Source organism: Dendrobates tinctorius, unplaced genomic scaffold (genome assembly GCF_039654945.1).
Source record: "Dendrobates tinctorius isolate UK_male_01 unplaced genomic scaffold, ASM3965494v1 ptg000082l, whole genome shotgun sequence".
Lineage (NCBI taxonomy): Eukaryota > Metazoa > Chordata > Amphibia > Anura > Dendrobatidae > Dendrobates > Dendrobates tinctorius.
In genome coordinates, this window is record NW_027361750.1 from 18770471 (window position 1) to 18798144 (window position 27674).

A 27674-nucleotide genomic window follows, 5' to 3' on the forward strand; every position below is an offset into this window, starting at 1 on the left:
ACACCCACTGTGACAGAACTGTCCCCACCGTACGACGTCACCAGACCGCCAGTCCAAGGTTGGCTCGTGTTTTCTTAGCCAAGGAAGACCCAACAGGATAGTGTGTGATAGGGTCGGCAGCACATAGAAGGCAATCCTCTCCAGATGCAAGGCGCCGATCTGAAGGTCCAATTCTTCGGTGACCTGTGTAACGGACACCCGCAGGGGTTGGCCGTCAACCGATGCAATCTGCCGAGGAGTCTCCAGGGATCTGACCGGAATACGAAGCCTCCTGACTGCCTCAAGCTGAATGAAATTTCCAGCCGCACCTGAATCTATGTAAGCCCACTCGGAGAAACGCTTGGAACCAAGGTGCAAGAGAACAGAAAGAGTCAAGGGTAGAGAGGAGTCGTTGGTACCTAGGGAGGCCTCTCTTACCTGTCCTAGGCGGAGGCGTTTCCCGGACGCACAGGGCAGGAACGCAAGAAGTGTGATGCACTCCCACAATACAGGCAAAGACCCTGAGTGAACCTCTCCTGGCGGCGTTGCTCCACTGGCTTGAGGCGATCTATTTGCATAGGCTCAGGTGCGGGGGATGCCGACGCCAGGGCAGGGCGTGAGCGAGGTGGGCTGCGGGCAGCGGTTGGAACACGAGGAAACCTCCTATCCCTGGCGGCCTCTCGAGAACGCTCCTGGAAGCGCAAGTCGATGCGTATAGCCAGGGAAATTAGATCCTCCAACGAGGTTGGAGTGTCCCGTCCTGCTAATTCATCTTTAATTCGACCTGAGAGGCCCCGCCAAAAAGCTCCTACCAAGGCCTCATTGTTCCATCCAACCTCGGAGGCCAGGGTACGGAAGCGAATGGCGTATTGACCCACGGAGAGTGAGCCCTGTTGCAGGTTAAAAAGTGACTCGGTAGCAGAGGCTACGCGACCCGGCTCGTCGAACACCTTGCGAAAAGAGTCAAGGAAGGTGGAGAGTTGGGAGACCAAGGGGTCATCACGCTCCCAAAGGGGGTTTACCCAGGCTAAAGCCTCACCCTCCAAATGGGACACGACAAAGGCCACCTTGGCTCTGTCGGTGGGGTACTGTAGAGGCAATAGCTCAAAATGGAGCTGACACTGATTCAAAAAACCCCTGCACGACTTAGAATCGCCACTATAACGCGGGGGTTTTGCCAAACGGGGCGGCGGATGGGATACCGCCGCCTGGGCCGGAGTCGAGGCAACAGACTGCAGGGCAAGGAGACGATTATCTATGGAAGCCATATAATTCAATATATGGGCCTGGGTGTCTCGCTGCTGAGCCAGCTCCTGTTGGAGACTGCCCAGCTGGGAGGCGGTCCCAGGATCAGAGGCCTGTAGAGATGACAAGCGGGTCTCCATGGATTTAAGGAAGGACATTATCCTTGCCTGATTCTCCCTTAAGAATAGGAGCTCTTTTTGGGTTGGGGTCGGAGCACCAGCGGGGTCCATGGCCTGACTATACTGTTATGCTGGAGAACTGAGGGGAACCGGAAGTGAACCCGCAGGACCGCGACGACGAACCTCCTCGAGGCGAGCTGGCCAAGTGGACCACCCCCTATACAGGGAGCGTCTGGGACAAGCCTCGGAGAGACTATCGCCGCGGAAGCTGGTACCCGGGGACACAGTAGGGAGAGAACAGGGATAGCCACAAGGTTAGGTTAGGCAGGTACGGATCCAGGCAGACAGAGGTAGGCCCTGCGGCGGGAGCTGGAGACCGGTGACGAAGCAGACACTAGGGAAACAAAACAGAAGGAGCAATCACAAGGGGAGACTGGGCACAGAGGAAACAGGACAAGGCGCTAGGCAGGAGAAGTGCAGAGCAGAGGGGACCTGAATAAGCCGTGCTAGGCACAATGGATAGTCAGGCACCGAGCAGGAGGCGGAACTGCTAGATATAGGGCGGCAAGCAGCGCTTCCGGGTCAGGAGGGGACAGGGGGTGGAGCAGTGAAAGCAGGATTAGTGGCGCGCAGTGCGCAGGCGCACCCGGCGGGCACGGAAGGCCGGCAGCGGCGGCGGAGGAGAGGACGCAGGAGGATGCGCGCGCCTACCGGGAGCGCGCCGGGAGAGGAGAGCGCGCCGGCGCTCGTGAGGCGGAGCAGAGGACGCGGCCACGAGCGGCACAGGAGGAGCAGCGGGGAGCGTGGCAGCAGGTGATGTAACAACCTGGATAAGAATGAAGTGATTAAGCAGAGTCAGCATGGGTTTGTAACTAATAAGTCATGTCAGACTAATTTAATTTCCTTCTATGACGGTATTACTGATTGGGTGGATCAAGGAAATGCTGTAGATATAGTATATCTTGACTTCAGCAAAGCATTTGACAAAGTCTCTCATACAATCCTTATTGAAAAAATGACTAAGTATGGAATGGACAAGGCAACTGTTAGGTGGATTCATAACTGGCTTAGTGATCGGACCCAAAGAGTGGTCGTAAATGGCTGCACATCCAGTTGGAAGAATGTCTCAAGTGGGGTACCACAGGGCTCTGTCCTGGGCCCTGTATTGTTCAACATCTTTATCAACGATTTAGATGAAGGAATTGAGGGTAAACTGATTAAATTTGCTGATGACACAAAGCTAGGAGGGATAGCTAATACTAGAGAAGAGAGAGAGAGGATTCAAAAAGATTTAAATAAACTGGAGAAGTGGGCAGCAACTAACAGAATGGTTTTTAACAGGGAGAAATGCAAAGTACTACATCTGGGCAATAAAAATGAAAAAAGCATATATAGAATGGGAGGAATAGGGCTAAGTGACAGCACATGTGAAACAGACTTGGGTATACTAATAGATCACAGACTGAATATGAGTCAACAGTGTGATGCAGCAGCAAAAAAGGCAAATGCAATTCTAGGATGTATTAACAGAAGCATACAGTCTAGATCACGTGAAGTCATTATTTCCCTCTACTCCTCTTTGGTCAGACCTCATCTGGAATATTGTGTCCAGTTTTGGGCACCACATTTTAAAAAAGACATCAACAAACTGGAGCAAGTTCAGAAAAGAGCGACCAGAATGGTGACCGGTCTGCAAACCCTGTCTTATGAGGAAAGGTTGCAGGATTTGGGAATGTTTAGTTTGCAAAAGAGAAGACTGAGAGGAGACTTAATAGCTGTCTACAAATATCTAAAGGGCTGTCACATTGTAGAAGGATCAACTTTATTCTCATTTGCACAAGGAAAGACTAGAAGCAATGGGATGAAACTGAATGGGAGGAGACACAGATTAGATATTAGAAAAAACTTTTTGACAGTTAGAGTGATCAATGAGTGGAACAGGCTGCCACGAGAAGTGGTGAGTTCTCCTTCAATGGAAGTCTTCAAACAGAGGCTGGACAGACATCTGACTGACATCTGACTGGGATGATTTAGCGAATCCTGCTTTGAGCAGGGGGTTGGACCAGATGGCCCAGGAGGTCCCTTCCAACTCTACGATTCTATGATTCTATGATTCTATAACCATAGTGCAGAGACTGTGAACATGCCATTGCACTGTTAATGAGCCTTTATTATGGCCATTTCTTATGTTTCACACAATTTTATATATTCACTTTTCATGCCGATTTCGCAAAGCAAGAGAGAAGCTTAGTTATCTGACCTGACTGTAGGCAATATTTTAACAGTTCTTATCTGAAGCTTCTACACTAATATGAGTTTATCATCATAAAATACAAAATGCAGCATTGCAGACATTTTACATAAACTGCATACAGGTCCGATTGCTTATGCTGCTTTTGTAATAACATAAAAGGACTTTATTTTATGCTCAATTTTGACTTTCATCTGTACACTACAATACCTAAAGCAGCAGAAATATATTTTGAATCATTACTTCAAATAACACTGTTTGATTAGCTATCTCCTGTATTAAGGTATTACCATGCAATGCTTTTTTTAATTACCATTTTTATGACAGTACCAGTTATTTCATCTGGAGTAGGCAGATGTAGGATAAATACTATGATGAAAGAGTGACAGATGGTTGGAAAACTTTTAAGCAAATTTTACAACAATTAATTGCATAAAAAAAAGGAAACAAAAAAAACGCTCCTATATTAATGTGTAGCTAAGCACTTCTAAATGTTTATATATACCTAGCCTACAGCCTAATATAGACTCATGTTTTTGCATTATTTCATTATCTCATTTTCAAAGTTTAAAATGAAAGTTCTTATGGTTTTCCAGTCCATCATGATTTATACTGTTCAGAAAATTCTAATTAACACTATCTGACAATTATTATTACTATGCCAATAGGGCCGTATTTGGCATTCATGCTGACCTAGGAACTTCAAGTCGTTACACCCCCTACTGATGAGTTAAACTATGAATATGTGCACACAACATCTATTTAAGACAGATCTGCTATATAACCCACCTGAAAATTGCTAATTAGATGCTAAAAAGGATGAACATCTGCACTTCCTGAATACTGTCACTGTCCTGTTAGGGTCGGCATGCAGTTACTGCTGAGCAAGGACTCACCCACACTGCAAAGGGGCCCGGGGTCAGACACGGCCGGATAGTTCAGGCAAACAGGACCTGAGGAAGCTGAAGTCAGTGAGCAGTGAAGGACCTACGGTCATGTGACTGCAAGGGGGAGCAGCTTAGCATCCTGCTGCCAGAGATAGGCAAAATACTATACTGGAATACTCAAAATCAGACAAACCGGGTCATACACAGAGATAACAGTAAAGTACCAGGGATGAGACAGAACGGAAAATCGGGGACAGGCAGTGGTCAAAGCCAAACAGACATAGAAGGTACCAAGCAGAATCCATCAAGCAGTATCCAGAGAACAGGCCGAGTCGTACACCAAGCTCTCAGGCAAACAAGAACACAGCACAAACACACTCAGGGGTCAACACACTCTGCCAAGGGCAAAAGTATAACTGATGGGGATAGGAGCTTCCTGAGGCCATAAGAAGCCTTTCCAGAACCAGGGAGAGGCCACAATTATGAGCCCCAGGTGTGCAGGTAAGCCTGCACTGGGATCATAACCTTTAACCTCAGAAGTGCCAGTCATCAGCACTGGTTCCAGACATTAACCCCACATGTGCGAGTCAAACCCGCACTGAGATCATGACAGTACCCCCCTCTCAACGGGGGGGCCTCTGGACCCCCAGGCTTGCCCGGGTCCTTAGCATGGAAAGCCCGCACCAGTCGATCAGCATGCATCAACCGGGCCGGCACCCATGACCTGTCTTCCGATCCATACCCCTTCCAATGAACCAGGTACTGTACTGACCGCCGTACCAACCTGGAATCTACGATATGACCCACCTCGTACTCCACCTGCCCCTCGACCAAAACAGTAGGAGCAGCGGACTCGGAGTCTCCCCGGACTGCTTCAAAAGGTTTCAGTAGAGATTTATGGAAGACGTTAGGGATCTTGAAAGAAGGTGGAAGGCACAGCCTATACGCCACTGGATTGATTTTTTCCACAATCTTGTATGGGCCAATGAATTTGGGCCCCAACTTGGCTGAAGGAACCTTCAACTTAATGTTTCGCGTGGAGAACCAAACCTCTCTAACCTGAAACGTGGGACCTGGTGTTCGTTTCCTGTCCGCGAAAAACTTATACCTGCCCTGAGACCTAGATATATTCCACTGGACTTCTGCCCACGTATTCTTTAATCGCTGAACAGAGCCCTCAGCCCCAGGACACCTCCAGTCAAGACGAGAAAACTCACCAAAATTAGGACTGAACCCATAATTGATCAAGAAAGGAGTCATACCCGTGGATTGACTCGCCCGTCTATTGAAGTCAAATTCAGCCATTGGCAGTGCATCGCACCAGTCATTCTACCTAGCAGAAGTTAGACACCAGAGGATGTGTTCCAGGGACTGATTAGTGCGTTCCGTCTGACCATTGCTCTCAGGATGGTATGCAGACGAAAAGGACAGAGACATCCCTAATTTTTTGCAGAAAGCATGCCAAAACTTAGCCACAAACTGCACACCACGATCAGACACCACATTCAGGGGTACCCCATGCAACCGAATCACATGCTGCATGAACAATTTGGATAAAGTCTCAGCTGACGGTAGTGCGGACAGTGGTACAAAATGAGCCTGCTTAGAAAATCTGTCCACCATACCCATACCACCGTATTACCCTTAGACGGAGGGAGATTGGTAACAAAATCCATGGACAAGTGAGTCCGTAGTCTTTCGGGCACTGCCAAGGGCATCAGCTCCCCTGCCGGCCGGCTATGAGAGCTTTTAGAATGAGCGCAGACCCCACAACCAGAAATGAATTTTTTTTTGTCCGAACCAAGGGTAGGCCACCAAAAGATCCTAGCCACCGCCAGACGAGTGGCTGAAATACCAGGGTGAGCACTAAGCTTGGATTCATGGAACTCCTGCAAGAGTTTCAGGTGAAGTTGCTCTGGGGCAAACAACTTATCCCCCAGCTTGGCCGCCGAAGCCAGCGACTGGGCCCCCTGAGTCTCCCGTTCCAATTCAGACGAGACCCCTCCTAACACAACCCCAGGGTGAAGAATGGAGGATGGTGGCTCAGGGGGAGACATCGGCTGAAAACTGTGCGACAAGGCGTCAGCCTTGACATTCTTAGACCCTGGACGAAATGTAATCGTTAACTGAAAATGAGAAAAAAAGTGACCAACGGGCTTGTCTGGGCGTTAGTCTTTTAGCAGACTTAATGTATGACAAATTTTTGTGATCGGTGATCACAGTAACTGGGTGACTGGCCCCCTCCAAAAAGTGCCTCCATTCTTTAAACGCCAATTTGACCGCAAGAAGCTCTCTATTGCCTATGTCGTAATTTCTTTCCGCAGCAGAGAACTTCTTGGAAAAGAAAGCACATGGTCTGAGGTTGGTTTAGAGTGGCAGGCCCTTGGGACAACACCGCCCCCACCCCCACCCCCACCTCAGAGGCGTCCACTTCCACGACGAATGGTTTGGACGGATCTGGCTGTACTAACATGGGAGCAGACATAAAGCATCTTTTCAGGGTCGCAAAGGCCTCTTTTGCGAACGAGGACCAGTTTCTCACATCCGCACCTTTACATGTAAGATCTGTGAGTGGTTTGACCACCTGTGAAAACCCCCGAATAAATATGCGGTAATAATTGGCGAACCCCAAGAAGCGCTGAAGACCCTTAAGGTCTCGGGGTTGCACCCAATCCGCAATGGCCTGCACCTTCTTGGGGTCCATGCGAAAACCCTCACAGGACACAAATAATCCCAAAAAAGACAATTCTTGAACAAAAAACACAAATTTCTCCAATTTGGCATACAGATGATTTTCCCTCAGTCTTTGGAAAACGGTTCATACACGATTCCGATGAGACTGACTGTCGGGAGAGTATATCAGAATATCGTCTAAGTAAATGACAACAAAACGACAAATGAGATCCGAGAATACCAAGTTGATGAAATTCTGAAATATGGCGGAAATATGGCGGGGGCATTGGTAAGACCAAACGGAATGACTAAATTTTCAAACAGTCCCTCGGTCGTGAGGAACGCGGTTTTCCATTCATCCCCCTCCCAGACCCTTATTAAATTATATGTCTGTGAATGCATTTTTTGAGGCCCCCACAATAATGAGCCCCAGGTGTGCAGGTAAGCCTGCACTGGGATCATAACCTTTAACCTCAGAAGTGCCAGTCATCAGCACTGGTTCCAGACATTAACCCCACATGTGCGAGTCAAACCTGCACTGAGATCATGACAAATACATGTTCAATCCCTTGTGCTTCTATTAACCGCTTCAAGTTTTCAGACACACTAAGCAGTTAAAATAGGTAACCTAACCATTTTTCATGTGGCTGCTGCTAGGAAGACGCACATTAGTATTTAATTGAAATAAAGACGATAGCAAAAAGATGTTAGAAAAGAAGCAAAAAAGAGTAGTTACAGGACAAATAGATTTCTTCCTGAAGCCGTTACTGTCCATTCAGGATTCTACTCGTCCTGTATTCAAGTCGTACCTGCCAGTGACCCAGTTCTTCCTGAAGCTGTTCCTGCCTCTCCAGTCTGTACTGAGCCCTACACCTGCCTGTCTGTATAGCAGTCGTGTCTTGCCAGCACCTTCATATCTCATCGAGGGCTTAGCTGCAAATTAACCGAAGTCATTCCTGGTTAATGCCACCCCGGACTCTCCTCAGATCACGGAACCATCAGTTGCCTTGCATCTGGGGTTAATCTTGGCAAGGCACTTAGTCATGCACCTCCAGGCTCTCCTCGGTCCACAGCCCAGTGGGACCACAATCCACATTCATGCTAAACAGTCAGGCCAGAGCGTAACACTGTTGATGGCTTCTTATAGCAGATTAGCGGTTTTTTAAAGGTTTAAACTGGCCAATGTAAAAAGCACCTGAGATCTAAGTACTTGACTCCATGATGACTTCACATCCACAGCTCATCTCTGTAGAATTACATCTTCCCCGGTCTTCTGCAGTACATTCTGACATAGTGACATAGTGTCCCTAAAAGTATCATTGTCATTCTAATGTTCCTGATTAAAAATGACCACCCATGCTGTGCCTTAAATAAGCACTATGCCCTGAAAAAAAAAATTCTCCTCACTGTGCTATGTGCAAAAAATATTACCCACCACTGCATCAGGGACACTGACATTGGCAGGCCCCTGTGCAAGAAGTGTGCTTAGGGCCCATGCTTTCCATTGTAAACCTTCAAAATATACATACATATTTACAGATGGAACAATTATTAACTTGACGTAATTTCATTTTCAAATAATTTTTATTGAACTTTTGATTATTAATAATAGGAAAGGAAGGGAAGGGATAGAGAGGTAGGAAAGGGGAAATTTTTTTTTTTAACAAAAATTAGAGAACCCATTAACATGGATTAATTGTAGCCAAAATTGTGTAAGTCTAAAATACAAAATATAAGAAGTACATAGAAATCACTTACAATGATATAATAATAACATAGCTCACAATTAAATTAAAATAATATAGTCTATCTAACTATACAAAATCAAACTAAGACTAACTAATAAGTTACCAGACCCAGAACAAAACAAAAATAAGAAAGACATTTCTGGTTCAAAGCCCCATGTATTTAGCGTTCCACTTGTCCCATTTTTTATTATATTTACTCAAAAAATCATTGTTAATAGCAAATCTATATTCCAGCTGACTATGTTGTCGGAGGGCATCAAAAATAATAGCAAAATTAGGGACGTCCTTCCTTTTCCACCAGGAAGCCAAAAGGTTTTTAATAACTAAAAATATATGAATTATGACGTACTTAAATGTCAAATCCATATCTTCTAGATCAAGAGAGAATAAAGCCATGTGAGGAGTGTTAGTAATCTTATGACTTGTTAAGGCATTGATGTGCAAAGTTGTTTTTCTCCATATACTCTTTTTGACAGCTTCAAAAAAATGTGAAGCATGTTGCCAGGGAAGCCACAACCCCTACCTCCATTCCTCCTATTCTTATGCAGAATGTCTATAGCAACTCTAGCCTTTTTTCATCCCCAAATAACAATTTTAATTAAATTTTGGATTTTCACTATTAATGAAGAATGGATAGCCAATGGTAGTGTCCTAACAATATATACAATTTTTGGTAGAATAACTGATTTGACCATCAAAATTTTGCCCATCAGTGAGAGACCAATGAAACTAAATTTAACAAAATCCCGTGAGATTGTTTTAATGAGAGCATCTATGTTTGTTGGAATTATTTTTTTGAAATTATTGGTGATTATAATTCCCAACTATTCAATACCAGTCTCTTCCCAGATATAGTTCGTCAATTTTTTAAGTTTCTCAAGTGAGTCTTGGTCCATATTGAATTGAAGAATTTTGGATTTAGCTGAGTTAACCTTAAAGTATGAGACCTTTAGAAACAAATCCAATTCCAAAGATACAGTGGCATTTAAAAGTTTGGGCACCCCTGGTCAAAATTACTGTTATTGTGACCAGTTTAGCAAGTTGAAGATGTAATGATCTCTAAAAGGGCTAAAGTTAAAGATGACACATTTTCTCTGTATTTTAGGCCAAAAAAATTATATATTGTCATTTTTTACATTTTAAAAATTACAATAAGGAAAATAGGCCAATGCAAAAGTTTTGGCACCCTGCATAGTTAGTACCTAGTAGCACTCCCTTTTAAAATATCACAGCTTGTAAATGCTTTTAGTAGCCAGCCAAGTCTTTCAATTCTTGTTTGATGGATTTTCATCTATTCTGCCTTGGAAAATTCTTCCATTTCTGTGAGATTCCTTGGTCGTCTTGCATTCACTGCTATTTTGAGGACTAGCCACAGATTTTCAATGATGATCGAATCGGGGGACCGTGAGGGCCATTGAAAAACCTCTAGCTATCGCCTTTTGAGGTAGTCTATTGTGGATTTTGATGTGTGTGATCATAATCCATTTGTAGAAGCCATCCTGTTTTCAAATTCAGCTTTTCTACAGATGGTGTTATGTTTGCATCAAGAATTTGAGGAAATTTCATTGACTCCATTTTTCCTTCTACCTGTGAAATGTTCCCTGTGCCATTGTCTCCAACAAAACTCCAAAGCATGATTGATCCATCCCCAAGCTTAATGGTTGGAGAGATGTTCTTTTCCTGAAATTCTATGCATTTTTTTCTCTGCACATACCTTTGATAATTGCGACCAAAGAGTTTTATTTTAACTTCAACAATTCACAGGACTTGTTTCTAAAATGCATTGGGCTTGTTTAGATGTTCTTTTGCATACCTCTGATGCTAAATTTTATGGTGAGGGTGCAGGAGAGGTTTTCTTCTGATGACTCTTCCATGAAGGCCATATTTGATAAGGTGTCTCTGAACAGTAGAACAATTACCACAACTCCAGAATCTGCTAAATCTTTCTGAAGGTCTTTTGCAGTCAAGTGGGGGTTCTGATATGCCTTTCTGGCAATCCTACAAGCAGCTCTCTCTGAAATTTCGCTTGGCCTTCCAGACCATATCTTGACCTCCACTGTTCCGGTAAACTGCTATTTCTGAATTACATATTGAACTGAGGAAAGGACAACTTGAAAACGCTTTGCTATTTTCTTATAGCCTTCTCCTGCTTTGTGGGCCTCCACCATTTTCATTTTCAGAGTGCTAGGCAGCTGCTTAAAAGAACCCATGGTGGCTGTTTTTCCGCACAAGGTTAGAGGAGGCTATGTGTTTCTAAACCTGTGGAATCTGCATGAGCTGGCATTACCTAACATTGAGGGTGAACAAGCCATATCCCTTACAGGCTAATTAAGGTCTGAAACCTTAGTCAAAGTTATCTGAGCACACAAATCTCCAAAGGTGCCCAAACTTTAGCATCGGACCATTTTTCTTTTTCTAATTTTTAAAATGTGAAAAAATTACAATGTGTATTACTTTTTAGCCTAAAATACAAAACAAATGTGTCATCTTTAACTTTAGGCCTTTTAGAGATCATTTTATCTTCAACTTGCTTAACTGTTCACAATAACAGTAATTTTGACCAGGGGTGCCTAAACTCTTGCATGCCACTGTAATGCTTCTATCGATCTGATAGGGTCTGTTAAAGAAAAAAATAAGTCATCTGCAAACAAACCTATTTTGTATTGCCGATGTTGGGTTTTAAAACCACTAATAAGATTGTTTTTCCGGATTTTTTCAGCTAAAGGCTCAATAGCTAAAACAAATAGCAGGGGTGACAAAAGGCACCCCTGTCTCGTGCCGTTGGTTATTGAAAATGTATTGGATAATTGGTTGTTAATAAATACCCTTGGTTAGAATACAGAGCAAAGACAGACGAAATAAAGCTATCATTAAATCCAAACTCAAATAAAGTCGCTCTAAGATAGGCCCAGTTCAATCTATCAAATGGCTTTTCCGCATCAATGGTTACAAAAACCGATGGTATGTTGGAAGTTCTAATCATGTTTAAAATGTTTAAAATTCTACGAGTACCGTCTGGTGCTTGTCGCCGGTTATAAATCCAATTTGGTCATTATTGACCAGATAGGGAAGCAATCTCTTGAGACGATCCGCAAGAACCTTTGAGTATATCTTTATATCTCCATTAATGAGAGAGATAGGCCTATAGTTTTTTACTAGTTCTGGGTCCCCTTTACCTTTTGGAATTAAAATGATAGACGCCTCCAACATTTCTCTAGGGAATTGTCCTTGAGTCGAGGCTAGATCGAAGACTTTTTTTTAAATATGGGGAAAGAATATTCGCAAAGGATTTAAAATAGTCATTCGAAAACCCATCGAGTTCAGGTGCTTTATGAGATTTTAGGTTTCTAATGGTGTTGCAAATTTCCAAATCCGAAAAAGGTTTATTTATATAGTCCAAGTCTGAGGAGCTTATTTTGGGAACTTTCAGTTTTGTAAAAAAAAAGATTTTAAATCTTCCTCATTAGGGATGTGAGTCGAAAAGTTATGGTTTAAATAATAAAGTTCTGAAAAAAATTCTGCAAATGCATTAGAGATATCCAAAGGATGGGATTTAACTTCTGCTGATGTTAGTTTAATTCTAGAAACCCTTCTATTGATGCGATCCTGCTTCATCTTAGACATCATAAACCGAGTAGGTTTATTAGTTGAAGTGTAATTTTTAAACTTAGATGCTCTAATTAACGCATCATAATCAGAGATAATTACTGATTTTAAATCAGAACGTTGCTTTATTAATTCTATTTGAATCTCATGTGAGGGTTTTAATAAACTGGTTTGCAGTTCTTCTTTTGACTTTATTAGATTTTGCAACTCCACGATTTTTTCTCTCCATTTCCTTTTAATCCTAGATGATAGTTGGATAATGGACCCCCTAACCACTGCCTTATGGGCATTCCACAAAGTAAACGGATTGATCTCTTCTGAACAATTCTCAGCAAAGTAATTATTAATCGTCTGCTCAATTAACTCTCTGCATTCAGGGATGTGAAAAAGAGCTGAGTTTGCTCTCCAGAGAAAACTGTTCTCTATAGGCCTTCCCAAGCTAAATTCCGCCCTAACTGCTGCGTAATCTGAAACTTGACGTAATTTCAGACATGCAGTTTCATATACTGCAGATCTATATGCAAAGCACCCCTATTCAATGTGTATACTCAGTGTGTGCTATTTCCTGTAAAGAATCCACCTCAATAGGTGACCTGTCACTCTGTCACTAGGGCAGGGCATTTAAAGGGGCTTTTTCATACTCTAACATTGATGGCCAATTCCATATCGGTGCAGGTGTGACCCCCTGCTAATCAGGAACCACCGATCAACTGATCCTGAGGCCAGCGGCGGCCGGAAGTGCTCATGTCTGCCAAATGTCAACCAGCTTAGCTTGATGGAGTCTTTTTCTTAACCGATTCAACTTTGCTATTTCTTACAGACCTGGCTCCTGTAATGGTAAGGCTGAGGCTTTTTCTAGAATGTGCTCTAAAGAGTCTTCTACAGCTGCACCACCAACAACTATTCTGCTTGAGTCCAACTTCCTGGTGGTAATCTATAACAAAGACTTGCTGAAAGATATATGGGAAGCATATGAGACAGACGTGTAATAATTATATCTCTGGTTTCAGAAACTGTGAGACTAGAAGTTTTAAAATCAATTCATGATTTCAAGTGAGCAGGACACAAAGGAATTGCTAAAAAGATGCTAAAAAATATGTATCTTCCTATAGCACCTGTGCCATATATAAAACTCTCCGCATATCACCAATGAGATTATTGCAGACTCTGAATATTCCATCTCATCCTTGGAGCCTTATATTTATGGATTTTATTATTGAACTACCAGTTTCAAAGGTGAAGTGTTCCATCCTAGTAGGGGTGGACTGACTCACCAAAGCAGCATGTTTTGTCCACTGCACTGATTTGCCTTCTGCTAAAGAGACTGCTGATCTCGTATTTCAAAATGTGTTTAGTTTGCATGGGGTTCCAGACAAAGTCAACTCTGATCATTGAACATAATTTACATCGAGATTCTGGTTGAATATTTGTGCAGCATTGGACACTGATGTCAGCTTATCTTCTGCATTCCATCCCCAATCTAATGGTCAGACCTAACTCACAATCCAAACCTTAGTGCAATATTTCAGATGCTACATTTCTCATCTTCAGGATGACTGGGTTGATTTGCTTCCTATAGCAGAATTTTCATACAACAATTCTCAAAATGCTTCAATACCATTATTATCAACTTCGGGTTACCATCCAAGTATTCTTCCTAATTTTCCAAGATAAAGGCCTATTCCTGCTGTCACTGACAGAATATAATCCCTGCATCAGAATCTGAAAATGCTAAAAGTCACTTTAAGAATTGCCTTGGAGAAATAATGAAGCAGCTGATAAATCTTGCAGACCTTCTCCAAGCTTCCAAGTGGGTGATGAAGTATGGCTTTCCACCAAGAATTTGAAACGCCATATACACTCACCAAAACTGAGCCAAAAATGTATTGGTCCATTCAAAATCTTTGGACAAGTTAGCTCATTAGCTTTTCGTTTTCAACTTCCCAGAACAATAAATGTAGATCCAGTGTTCCACATCTCGTTACTAAAGCCATTTCTTCCAAATACTTTCCAGTGCGTCATCTAACTCCTACTAATCCTATTGGAGTGGATGGGAAAGAACATTACACAGTTGAAAAGCTCTTGGACTACCGAATATTCATAAACAAGTTGCAGGGCTGTACTGTAATAACGGTACGGCCCTGAAGATGACTAGGAATCTGTAGAAAATATCAATGCTCCACAACTGCTTAACGTGAACCTATCAGCAGAATTTTGTTAAGTAAACTACATAGATTGTCATGTTGCCATTGTTATATTGATTAAAATGATACCTGGGATGAAGAAATCCATCTTGTGGTTCTTGTGTAATCAGTGTTAGAAGTTTTCAGTTAATGACATGCCCGTGCTCCAGGGCGGGACTGTAGGCAGAGTTTTATCTTCCTGCTCTAAGCCAGGAACACCAAGGAAAGACCTGTCCACAGGCCACCCCAAACACAAACATGTTACTCAAAGAGACAGACTGTTTGTGCTTAAGAATGGCACCCCAGACATTGACAGCGGCATTTAACATTTTAACAGCCATGGATGGATCATGATTCCACCCACAGCTGTTAGGGGCACATGACAGCTGATCATATAAGCTGTCATGTTCCTGAAAATATGCAGAATCAGCTCCAGAGCCCGCATTAAAAAGGGGGAGGTGACCTATGACGTACCTATACGTCATAAGCTGTAAAAGGGTTAAAAACCAGTCTATAGTAATAACACCCCAATCTACAGTAATAGCCTCCCTAATCCCCAGTTTATTATACTAGCCCCCTTAAAAACAGTCTACAGTAATAGCTCCCCTAACACCCAGTCTATTATAATAGCCCCAATAAAAACAGCCTATAGTAAGAGCCCCCAACTACAAGTCTACAGTAATAACCCTCCTAACACCAAGTGTATAGTAATAGCACCCCCATCCCCCAGGTCTACAGTATTAGCCCCACTAACCTCTGGTCTACTATAATAGCTTTCTAAAACCAGTGAATAGTAATAGCCCCTCAACTCCCAGTCTACAGCAATAGCCTCAAACCCCAGTCTACTATAATAGATCTCCTAACCCCCAGTCTAAAGTATTAGCACACCTTGAATCTTTGGCTTTATGAGTGCTTACCTGCTCCTGACTCTGCTTACTGTCTTCCACCAAGCTTCAGTGTAGTGTCTGTCTTCATCCAGGCTCTAGTGTCTGTCCTCCTTTGCAGCATTTGACTGTGACACCTGCAACGTGGTGAGATGACTTCATCGAGCTGCAGGCACATTATGTACCATACATAAGCAGTGTTTGGCCGCACCAGCATGTCAGACCAGGGAGCTGATTGAAGCTCATCTGACAGCAGAAGTGTTGGTGTTATTACTTCCGGGGTCAATGAGCTTCATGTGCGTCTTAAAGAAGCGAATACAAATGTAGGTGCCTGCTCCCCCCTCCTCCGAAAAGACAGCAGATTTATTACAATGTCTAACGGAAGAGAGGTAGAAATAAATGTTCCTCCCTATTTTTGTGCCGCCACCCACAGTATACCACCCTAGGCTCCGGATCTTCGGTGCCTATGGGCAAATACGGGCCTGTATGCCAATATGCAGTAGAAGCAAACCAAATACATATTGTTGAAGTTTTGCAATGCAATTTATGCCCACCCATATTTTAGATATTTGATACCATAATAACAAAAGTTAGAAACAGTATTTAGTTTTTGAATGCTCTGTGGCTGTACAATTAATGTAATGTGTGACTAGACAATTAGGTCTTTTTTGTTTCATTCTATTATTTGCAGCTGTTTTTTAATAATGTATTGATGCACCAGAAAATTTTAAATTAAAACATCTAACTAACAAAAAAGTTCCATTAAAGTGCTTGTGCAAGGTATGGAAGTTATTCCTTATCCTCAGGACGGGGAATAAATTACTGATTGCTTTGAATCCCACCGCTCAGGTCCCAAGTCATCTCATGAACATGGCTCTGCAGAGTACCAATATGAATAGAGTGGGGATGTACAATCTTGACTTCTACTCCATTCAGATGGGATTCTGCAGAGCTCTGTTGGTATCGGTGGGGTGCAAAGCAGTCAGACCTCCAGCGATTAAGAAGTTATTAACCATTATTTAAATAGGGAAAAGCATCCATACTTGGTACAAAACCTTTAACTTAGGAAGAGAGTGGATCTATTGTGAACCTTTCTTTACTGTGAAAAAATCTAAAAGAATCATGATATAAGACAATAGCTCCTGGATCTGATTTTCTTCACCAGTCAAAGACATGGTATGTTTTCCTTTGTGCCCTGTGAGAAAACTGACATATGCAGATTCATTTTGGCTTCAGCAAGAATGACATACAAACTGAATGATCCATGACCATCATTATAATTGTTTAGCTTTATACAAAATATGCCAACAGTTTACTCCTATTATTTATTCCACACCAATTGCCATTTCATAGCTTGAATACTAGATATAACTATTGAGTAGATTTTACTTTTTAGTTTTAACAGGAGGTCCACTGCCTCGTAGTCATGAATATGAGTTACACAAAGTCAAATTTCACTGGGGGAGAGAAAACCAGCGAGGTTCAGAGCATACTGTCAACTTTAAAGCTTTCCCAATGGAGGTAAGACTATTCAAGAACATTTTTACTATAATTAATTGATGTGACAGTTTTTGTTACTATAGAAAAATAGTAAATAAGGATGAAAAAAGACAAATGAAGTTTAGTATATTATCCAGCATTGCTGATGCATTATATCAACATTGCATCCACGACATATCTGAATAATTATATTTTAAAGAACTTCATTGTGAACCATCTTGCATTTTCTGTGACAAAAAGTTACATAGTCTTGGTACAGAAACCTACTTTCGCCTACCTGTAGTGGATGGTCTAGGTATACAAACAACATTAGACAGACCTTTATTCTGTACATTGATAATCTTTATGGTACTGAAGTACACCTAGTCTCTTAAAGGGGTTTTCCAGGATTATGATATTATTGGCTCATCCATAAGATAGGTCATTAATATTAGATTGGTGGGAGTCCAACACCCGGAAGTCTCACCGATCAGCTGTTTGGCCAGATGTACATATTGTACACAATGAGGACAATTCAGCTCCATTCATTATTTAGTATCCTTTCTCAGGAAATGCAGTTGATCTTCTATTCACTTAAATAGAAGCTGCACTGCAAACAACTGATCGGTCAGGGTCTCGGGAGTCATATGTCCTCTGACCTTTTGTTGACCAATGCTCAGGTTAGGTCATCAATGTCAAAACACATTAATTGCCTTGCACTGCTTCATCTATACCTGAACCAGAGACAAAATTCTGTTTTGATCAATTTCACTTCTCTGTTTCTCTCTTATATTTTCCATGATTTATTTGCCTTGGCAGCAGTTGTGTAGCACTGGTTACTAAAATTAAATTTCCTGTCCATCAATATTTTGAAGTCTTAACAATAGCTTTCAGTGTTGTGTTATACTATAAAACATGTAATAGATAATGATTCAAATGATTCTGCAGCATGTTATTTACAGAACAACATAGGCTTCCAAATGATTATTTTTGTAGCTGAACATAAAGTTTACAAAGTCTTAAATATCTCAGGATGTTTGAAAAGAAGCACAAAGGTATGTTCCATGTGATAATTATGATCCTAAGAGATTGAGATTATACTATTTGAGGCCTTTTTTAACTGTAGTCCCGTTACGCTGAAGGGTATCTGCCAGTTGCCCTAACTCCATGATCAGCTATGTCTTTACTGCACCCTATTTCTGCATTCTAACAATCTTCTTATTCCTTGGCAATTGATCTGTAATTGAACTAGTCTGGTGGGGTATTGATTTCTCGTACTATTGCTGCTCCTCATTTTGTAAGCATGCCTCCCTCCCCAGGAGTGGTCTTTGGATATGATTTGCAAGAACGACCTTCAGTGCTTTGAAAATCTTGTGTAACATTCTGATTTCCTGAGGGTGTATGATCCACAGCTTCATCGGTGTTCTGCACAGGCCTAGGGAAGCTGTTTGCTTGCGCATGTCCAAGATTTTCAAAAAGCTGACAGTTCTGTCAGTAAGTGTCATCAACATGAAATACTTTACTAATGAAATCAAACATGCAAAACCTCCAACCTCTTCTTGTATTTCCTATCCTGGAGAGTCTGACTTGCATTATCACTTAATGACTCTTTTTACAATATTGTCTTTTTTTGGATACTAATATTACTCAACTTTATTACTCGTCTCCTGGTTCTTAAAAAAAATCAGAATTGCTTAAACGTATCACGGTTCTACCCCTCAGTATGTCTGGGATGCAGTTACTAATAGCTCAGCCATCAAATCTGGTACAGGGGCATGCTGAAGCTATCATTGCTTATATTGACAGCTCAGTCATCCAGTCTGGTGCAGGAGTGTGCTGCACTATCCGTGTGTTGATAGACAGTTCAGCCATCCAACCTGAGACTGGGAGGCGCTGGCTATCTCCTGGGGCTCATTGTCCCTGGTGATTGTCAGGCTATTTAACTGAGCTGTTTCTCCCAGACCTCTGCTAGACATACATTCTACTCCTGTGTGGTTTGTTCTATCTGTGTCTAGCAGTCTGTGTTTTGATGTTAAAATACTAGTGTTTTGCAAGCGTAACAAGCTAGTAGAATGCTAGCATTTTCCAAGCGATCTGTAGCATCGCTTAGAAAACTGATTGACAGGTTGGTCACACTTGTCAAACAGTGTTTGACAAGTGGGACCAAATTTTTACTATTGATGCTGCCTATGCAGCATCAATAGTAAAAAGATATAATATTAAAAATAATAAAAAAAAAATAAAAAATCATAATATTCTCACCTTCTGGCGGCCCCCGCAGCCTTCCCAATCCTCGTGATGCTCCTGGCAACTCCTGTTCCCAGGGATGCCTTGCGACAATGACCCCAGATGATGCAGCGGGACTTGCCGGGACTTGCCGGCAGCCTTGCTGAGGCCTAGGAAGGCTACGGGGGCCGCCGGAAGGTGAGAATATCATGATTTTTTATTTTAATTATTTTTTTTAACAGGGATATGGTACCAAGGGCCTGAAGGAGAGTCTCCTCTCCTTCTGACCCTGGGTACCATCCGCACATGATCCGCTTACTTTGCGCATGGTGGGCATTGCCACATGCGTAAAGTGAGCGGATTAATGCGTGCAATCTATGTGTGCGGAATCCCCTCGATTCTGCACAATGAAGGAGCATGCTGCGTATTTTTCCGCAATGCGATTCCGCTGTGGAAAAATACGCAGCATTAGCACAGCATGTGCGGAATGCCATTGAATTCAATGGGTTGTGTTTTGTATACGTTTTTGCTGCGGAAAAAACGCTTACAATCCGCAACGTGTGCACATAGCCTGAATCTCGTTCTGACCATTCGTCTGGTTTACCCCTTCTGCTCTGATCTGGTATCTCCTGATTCCGGATATTCTGAAATCAGAACGTTACCTGACTACACCTTTGTCTCTTCCTTCTGTTTATGACATACCCTCCTGGCTTCTGACCTCAGACTTCTTGACTATGCCATCTCACGGTTTGAAACTCAGAGCCATAACTTTTTTATTTTTCAGTCAAAATGGCCATGTGAGGGCTTGTTTTTTGCAGGACAAGTTGTACTTTTGAACGACACCATTGGTTTTAACATATCGTGTACTGAAAAATGGGAAGAAAATTCCAAGTGCGATGAAATTGTAAAAAAAGTGCAATTCCACAGTTGTTTTTTTTCTTTTACCATGTTTATTAAATGCTAAAACTGACCTGCCATTATGATTTTCCAGGTCATTTTGAGTTCATAGACACCAAATATGTCTAGGTTCTTTATTATTTAAGTGGTGAAAAAACAATCCAAACTTTGGTAAGAAAAAAAAATGGCGCGATTTTCCAAGACTTGTAGTATCTCCATTTTTCTTGATTTGGGACTGGGAAAGGGCTTACCGTATATACTTGTGTATAAGCCGACCCGTGAATAAGTCGACCCCCCTAATTTTGCCACAAAAAACTGTGAAAACTTATTGACTCGCGTATAACCCTAGGGTTAATGGTGGTCCAAAAAGATGCTCAATAGATAAAACCCCCCATATGCTGCTGCACAAGGGTTAATGCTGGCCCAATGAGATGCTCCATAAATACCCCCATATGCTGCTGCACAAGGGTTAATGCTGCCCCATAAGATGCTCCATAAATACCCCCCATATGCTGCTGCAGAAGGGTTAATGCTGCCCAGTAAGATGCTCCATAAATACCTCCCATATGCTGCTGCGCAAGGGTTAACGCTGCCCCATAAGATGCTCCATAAATACCCCCCATATGCTGCTGCACAAGGGTTAATGTTTCCCCATAAGATGCTCCATAAATACCCCCCATATGCTGCTGCACAAGGGTTAATGCTGCCCCATAAGATGCTCCATAAATTCCCCCCATATGCTGCTGCACAAGGGTTAATGCTGCCCTGTAAGATGCTCAATAAATACCCCCATATGCTGCTGCACAAGGGTTAATGCTGCCCCATAAAATGCTCCATAAATACCCCCCTTATGCTGCTGCACAAGGGTTAATGCTGCCCCATAAGATGCTCCATAAATTCCCCCATATGCTGCTGCACAAGGGTTAATGCTGCCCCATAAGATGCTCAATAAGTACCCCCATATGCTGCTGCACAAGGGTTAATGCTGCCCCATAAGATGCTCCATAAATACCCCCATATGCTGCTGCACAAGGGTTAATGCTGTCCCGTAAGATGCTCCATAAATACCCCCCATATTCTGCTGCACAAGGGTTAATGGTGCTCCATAAGATGCTTTATAAATACCCCCATAATATGCTGCTGCACAAGGGTTAATGCTGCCCCATAAAATGCTCAATAAATACCCCCCATATGCTGCTGCACAAGGGTTAAGGCACAAGCCCCTGTTCCATCGCCGTCCACCGCTGTGCCTCCTGGGTCTCTGCAGTGATGTTCATTCATCAGAGGGCACGCACTGACTATGTCATCACGCCCTCTGACCTGAATGTCACAGCAGGAGGACCCAGAGACACAGCTGTGCACGGCGATGAAACAGTGACAGATGAATATTGCTCTGCCTCCGTCATACTCAAACCTTCATGTCGCACGGTCTTCTCTGCCGCCCCTGCTTCTCCATTGGTCGTCTGCTTCCTGCATTCAGCGGTCACGTGGTGCCGCTCATTAAACTCATAAATATATGCATATTCATGAGTTTAATGAGCGGTACCACGTGACCGCTGAATGCAGGAAACAGATGACTGAAGGAGAAGCAGGGGCTGCGGAGACGTGTCAGGAGGGGGTGAGTATGGTCTCTGACACCCCCGCTCCCCCTCCCCCACCCAACCCCCAGTATATGACTCGCATATAAGCTGAGAGGGGGACTTTCAGCCCCAAAAAATGGGCTGAAAATCTCGGCTTATACATTAGTATATATGGTATTTTTTGCACAGCAAGCTGACGTTTTTATTGATACCATTTTGGTGTCTTTTGATCGCCCATTATTGCATTTTATTGCAATGTAGCGGTGAACAAAAAGAACCTTAATTATGGCTTTTCGAACTTTTTTTCTTGTTATGCTGTTTACCGATCGGGTTAATTTGTTTTTTATTTTGATAGATCGGGCAATTCTGAACTCGACGATACTAAATATGTGTATGTCTCTTTTTTTATTGTTTTTTTTTGAATGGGCCAAAAGGGGGGTGATTTGAACTTTTATACTTTTGATTTTTAAAAAAAAAATTTTTTTTTTTACTTTTTGCATGCTTCAATAATCTCCATGTGAGAATGGAAGCTACAGTTGTCCGATCGTCTCTGCTACATACAGGCAATGATCAGATTGCCTGTATGTAGCAGAAATGCTCGCTTGCCATGAGTACCGACCACCGGACGGATCACCGATGGGTAGGATTTCCGGTGCGCTTCCTGGAAGCATGAATTAAATGCCGCTGTCAGCGCTGGAGCCCACATCAAAGGCAATGAATTACGCCCAACGTCAGAAAGGGGTTAAAGATAAACTGTATCTGTTCTTTTTTTATGTTATCCCAGGTCTAAATTCAATTAAATCTGTCAGCAGGTTTTTGCTATGTAATCTGAGAGCACCAGAATGTAAGGGAAAGGAGCCTGATTATAACGATGTATCATTAGCTGAGCTGTGCTTTACTGTTTCAATACAATCAGTGTTTTATCAGCAGGAGATTATCATTACAGGACAAGCTAGCTCATGCCTCCAAGTCCATCTTCGACCCCACCACTGATTAGAAGCTTTCTGTCAATATACAATGTACACAGAAAGCTGTCATGTGGGCGGGATTATGTATAGATCAACATCTGAGCTGTTCTAAATTTGCAACAGAAGAAATTATGATTCTATCATAACTGCTGCACCCAGTAAACTAAGTGACACATTGCGTGAATCATTGTCTCTTTCCTTACCTCATCAAATTTCAGTGAATGTTTGTATATGATGTTATTTCTAAGTCAAAAACTTAAAGGGGCTGTTCACAATAGGTTCAGCTGTTCTAACCCTTAATATTTAGCCAGCCACTTTTTTGTGTTTGTAATGCTGACTTTTCGTATAGACTTTGCATGCAATCTTAAGGGCCTTTCACACATAGCGAGATCGCTAGCGATATTGCTAAAGCGTCACCGATTTTGTGACGCAACAGAAATATCGCTTGCGATCTCGCTTTGTGTGACACGTACCTGCGACCGGCTCCCCCACTGAATATCGCTGATACCGAATGTCCTGGGCTATTTTTTCCTCGTTGGCATCACGCTGGTGCCAACTAGCGATGCATGGATGCAGGCGAAAATCATCATCGCTGCGGTGTGACAGGTAAGAGCGACCGCCGATGGATCGCTTATGACCTGGTCATATCGTTGTCGGGATCGCTGGTGCATCCCTAAATTAGTGTTGTAATTGACTCAGATCTGGGCTTTTTCTATTTATTCTACCCTTATTTAGATCTTCTATAACAGAGACCACCACAGTACCCCACAACAGTGTCAGCCATATTTCACATTAATGATCACTTAGGAATCAGCCAGACTACCCGATCCCTGTAAATGACAGTGCCTACATTATTGCAGTACACATAAATGATAGGCCACTCCCATAAGTGACAGCTGCATTTCTTATTAATCAGCCTTGAATATATGAATGAAATACAATCATGCCTTTGTTTGACACATAATGACATCTTTGTGACGTTTATACACAATGCCTACGGAAAAAATACTGGGCAAAATTATTTAGGTATAAGTGAGAATATCTGTGTTTTCACTGGCAAAAGATAAGTCAAGGGTTGTTGTAGGATGTGTAAAAGAATCCAGAATATGTATGGTGACTCAATGGTTGTTTTTGTGATTCATGTAATGTGATGACTTCCTGGCTATGAAAGAAATTACTGAGAAAACAGAAGTAAAATTGGCTGCAGGAAAACAGATATATTCATATTGTGGTTTGCTAGTTCTTTTCCAGTGGGGTGGGTTTTTATTTTAACTCTAAGTTTGGGTTATTTTAAAATCCACAAATTTAAGTTGGACTAATATTAGAAGCGCGTCTTGTGACACTCAGATATATTTTTATCACGTAAACAATCTTTGATGTTTGGATTATTTTCTGTTGGGATAAAAGCTAAGACTCGTTTGTCATCATCATGTTTCTTTTAGTTATTATACATTTTTACTGATGCTAAACATAACGAAGAATACAATTGTCGTATTCTATACTTTTTGTTCAATCCTCGATTTGGCTCAAAAAACTGAATCCAAAATTGCACCAAAAACTCCATTGAAAATGTAAAGTGTTAATTCAAACAAAAGTAGAAGGGTCCCATATTGTCTCTTAAAGAGAACCTGTTATGTCCCCAAACAAAATTAACCTGCACATATGGCCTTTGTCAAGCCAAGAAAAAAAGGGCAATCCCGGCGGCAATCGTGCCACCACAGCTCCTGTGCCCGAATGATCGCCATGACGTAAATTTACATCATTTTGTGGGACCCCCTTCCCAACCATGATGTAAACTTAAGAAAAATGTTGTGAAGGGGTTAACCCCATATCTGCAGATTAATAGTATTTTTTGACATGACATGTACCCATTGAAGAGAACTGGACAGCTGATACATACTGCCAAAAATAACAAATGACATGAATCAGTTATCAATTCTATCATTTCACGAAGGTACGGTTTACCCTGAGACACTGCAGCATTTTGGAGAATAACATTAATCTGAAAGCCGGCCTGCCACCATGCTGTTCAGATAATTACACCAAGAGTCCAGACCCCGGCAGCTCTTCCTTGCCCCGCTCCACTTGACTGGTCTCTCCTTATTCACACATAGGAAGAGACATGTCACTCAAGAGTATCAGGGTAGCGGGAAGCCACCTTTTGGATTACTCACCCAAGCAGCCTGATTCCCTTCTGGCTATCAAATGTGTGTCTTCTCTGAAACGCTGCCTTTCAAAGTAAAATTTATCTAACTGAAATTAAAGAAACAGTTGCACGCGGTTCGGGCAACATGTATCAGCTGTCAGGTTCCCTTTAAGTAAAAAGAGTTCTGTTAATTTATGTAGCCTGAATCTTTTAGAATCTTTCAAGCGCTGCAGAATATGTTGTCGCTATATAAATAAAGATTATTATTATTTTAGTAAAACTATACAGGTGGAAGACCTCATTGCATCGGTTGTTCAGTGCCATAAATTAAATAGAGCCGACCCTTTTTAGAATAACTTGCATCCAGGTCCCTGACAGCTGCACAAGTTGTACTGGCATGATGCCAGTAAGCATCGGTCATGCATAATGCATGTTATAATGGTATCACATCTGAATGAATTTGATAGACAACAGACTTCACTTTTTATCACCTTTTTCAATGTGATCAATTCACCTAAACCAATTTTTTGTAATGGATCCTGTAAAAAATTGGTCATAGTAACATGTTTATAAGCGGAGATATGTCCATCAAATTAAACTATACTTTTAGGTAAGTGCTTGAACTAGAAGAAGACAAAACAGAAGGTCCCTTGGCCAGATGTTGGCAATTCAACATTTGGACAATTTAACCTTCATAAATTAAGAATAATTTAATTCTAAATTTATTGTAATCCTCAGTGTTATTAGGTCAGCATCTGGTCCATATTTGATATCTGTCACATTATTTTCTATCACTTTCTCTTGAGGTAAGGTATTACAAAGTTTAACTACTCTAACTGTAAAGAATATTTTCCTTTGATGCCTAAATCACCTTTCCTCCTCACGTGAAAAAATTTCCTTTGCCTTTAGTACAGTTTTGAATTACCATACATTTATTTATACATTATAGCAGTTTGGCTACTAAGGGGCAGACTTTTATCACAGTGTGTGATGATTTCAGTTCCGCTTAACTTGCTGTGTGGAAAATTGGGAAAAAGTCTGGGTTGATAGAGTGCTAAGAAAGCAGAATATTAAATTCCAACCAGGCAGTCCTGCTTAATGAGCCTAATTAGGACACGGCTGAGAGAGATTTTCACACAGGTCTCCCAAACTAGTGAAGAACAGGCAGCATATTGGAGTCACACACCGTAATTTACTGTAATGCACATGCGCGAAGAAAAGTAAAGAACGCTAATAAGCTGTAGGTAAAGCCGGCACATGCACACTGCAATACTTTGCTCTGCCCTCGGCAGGGCTGAGAAAAGTGCGTCTGTCCATGCAGGAGTGTGATGGAAGACACTGTGTGGATTAGGTAGTAAGGGTATGGTCTAATATGCAATGCGATATCCCAAAAAATGGGCAGAAATTTTGGTTAACAGATTCATAAATTTGATGTATCAGCAAGAGCTAATGTGATTATTTTGCTGTATTTTAGAACTGTAGTCTTTTGACTGTCTTGTCTAACCACTTTCTCATTCTGAAGCTAATCCAAACTTAGAGATGTGTTTGATTTTTGACAAGATTGTCAATATAGGCAGTAGTGTAGGACATTACAATATTGTTCATTCTACGGAATATACTGTAATATAAATAAGTAGGGTAAATCCCTGTATTGTGATGCCTTTTCAGGATTATTTTTCTTTATAGAATGAGACACATTCTGCCATATGTGAATATTTAATTATGAAATTGGAATGAAAACAATTTCAAATATATACGTTTTTGAGTCTGGTGTGGTTAATGCATTTACATAGTTTGTAACAGTTGGACCCATTTTGCTACACTTTTGCACATTTTTTTCACCTAGAAATGTTACAAAATATATTTGGAGGAGGACTTATGTTTATAATAACAGAATTCTCTTTCTTTAACTTTGACAATGAACAATACGTGGCAGACTCTGTATGTGCATTACTTAAATTCAATTTTCTAATATTTGGTGGAGTTTTAAATTGGATGGCCTAAAAATGAAGGACAACAATGGAACTGTACCTTGAAACAAGCAGGACTTTTTCTAACCCTATTAAGCACACACAAGTAGCAAGGCAGTTTTGTGTATAAAAAATTGTTCTGACATAATTGTAATGAGGTGCACTAACATTTTTTATTTATTGTCAGCTCCACCTCATCCATTGGAATTCTACTTTATACAGGAACATAGAGGAAGCTTTAGGTCAAGTACACGGGATCACTATAATTTCCTTATTTGTACAGGTAATTGTTTTTTTCTTTTTAACCATTGTTTTATCTTTTTTAACTATTCTAATGTTGGCTTTCTTGCACTTTTACATATTCTAATATAATGCGTGTTTCTGAGGTCATATCCTGGGTTTACAAAAGTGTATTTCACGGTCCATATGTGGATCACAAATGCCTGGACTGACCCTAGGTCTCCTAACCCAAACTTACAGCCTCATAAACACAGATGAGGCTGTAATCTTGATCATATATTGGCAGTTAGGTAGCTGTTAATGTTCCTAACCATGAACACCAAAGCTACTGCAATGGCCTGCACATTGGATATGCGACACAGCTAATCAGAAGTACTATAATACAATTCTAATTGAAGGTATTTGCTAATATTGTTATTACACCTACTATATGTATATTGGTATAAGAACTTGGAGATGGGAATACCCCTTTAAGTTGCAAACTGCATGCTTATCCAAGTCATTGAAAAGTCTTTATTTTGGAGCCATTTTCTTGGATACTTCTCATTTGGAACAATTTACTAGAATATAACAGAGACAACAATATGCAATAT

At 41.7% G+C, this 27674-nt stretch overlaps 1 protein-coding gene across 1 annotated transcript in view; it reads left to right on the top strand.

Moving 5' to 3' along the window:
• CA8 (carbonic anhydrase 8) overlaps positions 1–27674 on the top strand; it is a 166398-nt gene that overhangs the window by 112144 nt on the left and 26580 nt on the right. Inside the window, exons 3-4 of the mRNA XM_073583951.1 lie at positions 16972–17096; positions 27029–27124. Of these exons, the coding sequence (XP_073440052.1) occupies positions 16972–17096; positions 27029–27124 (221 nt within the window). The remainder of the gene's footprint in view (positions 1–16971; positions 17097–27028; positions 27125–27674) is intronic.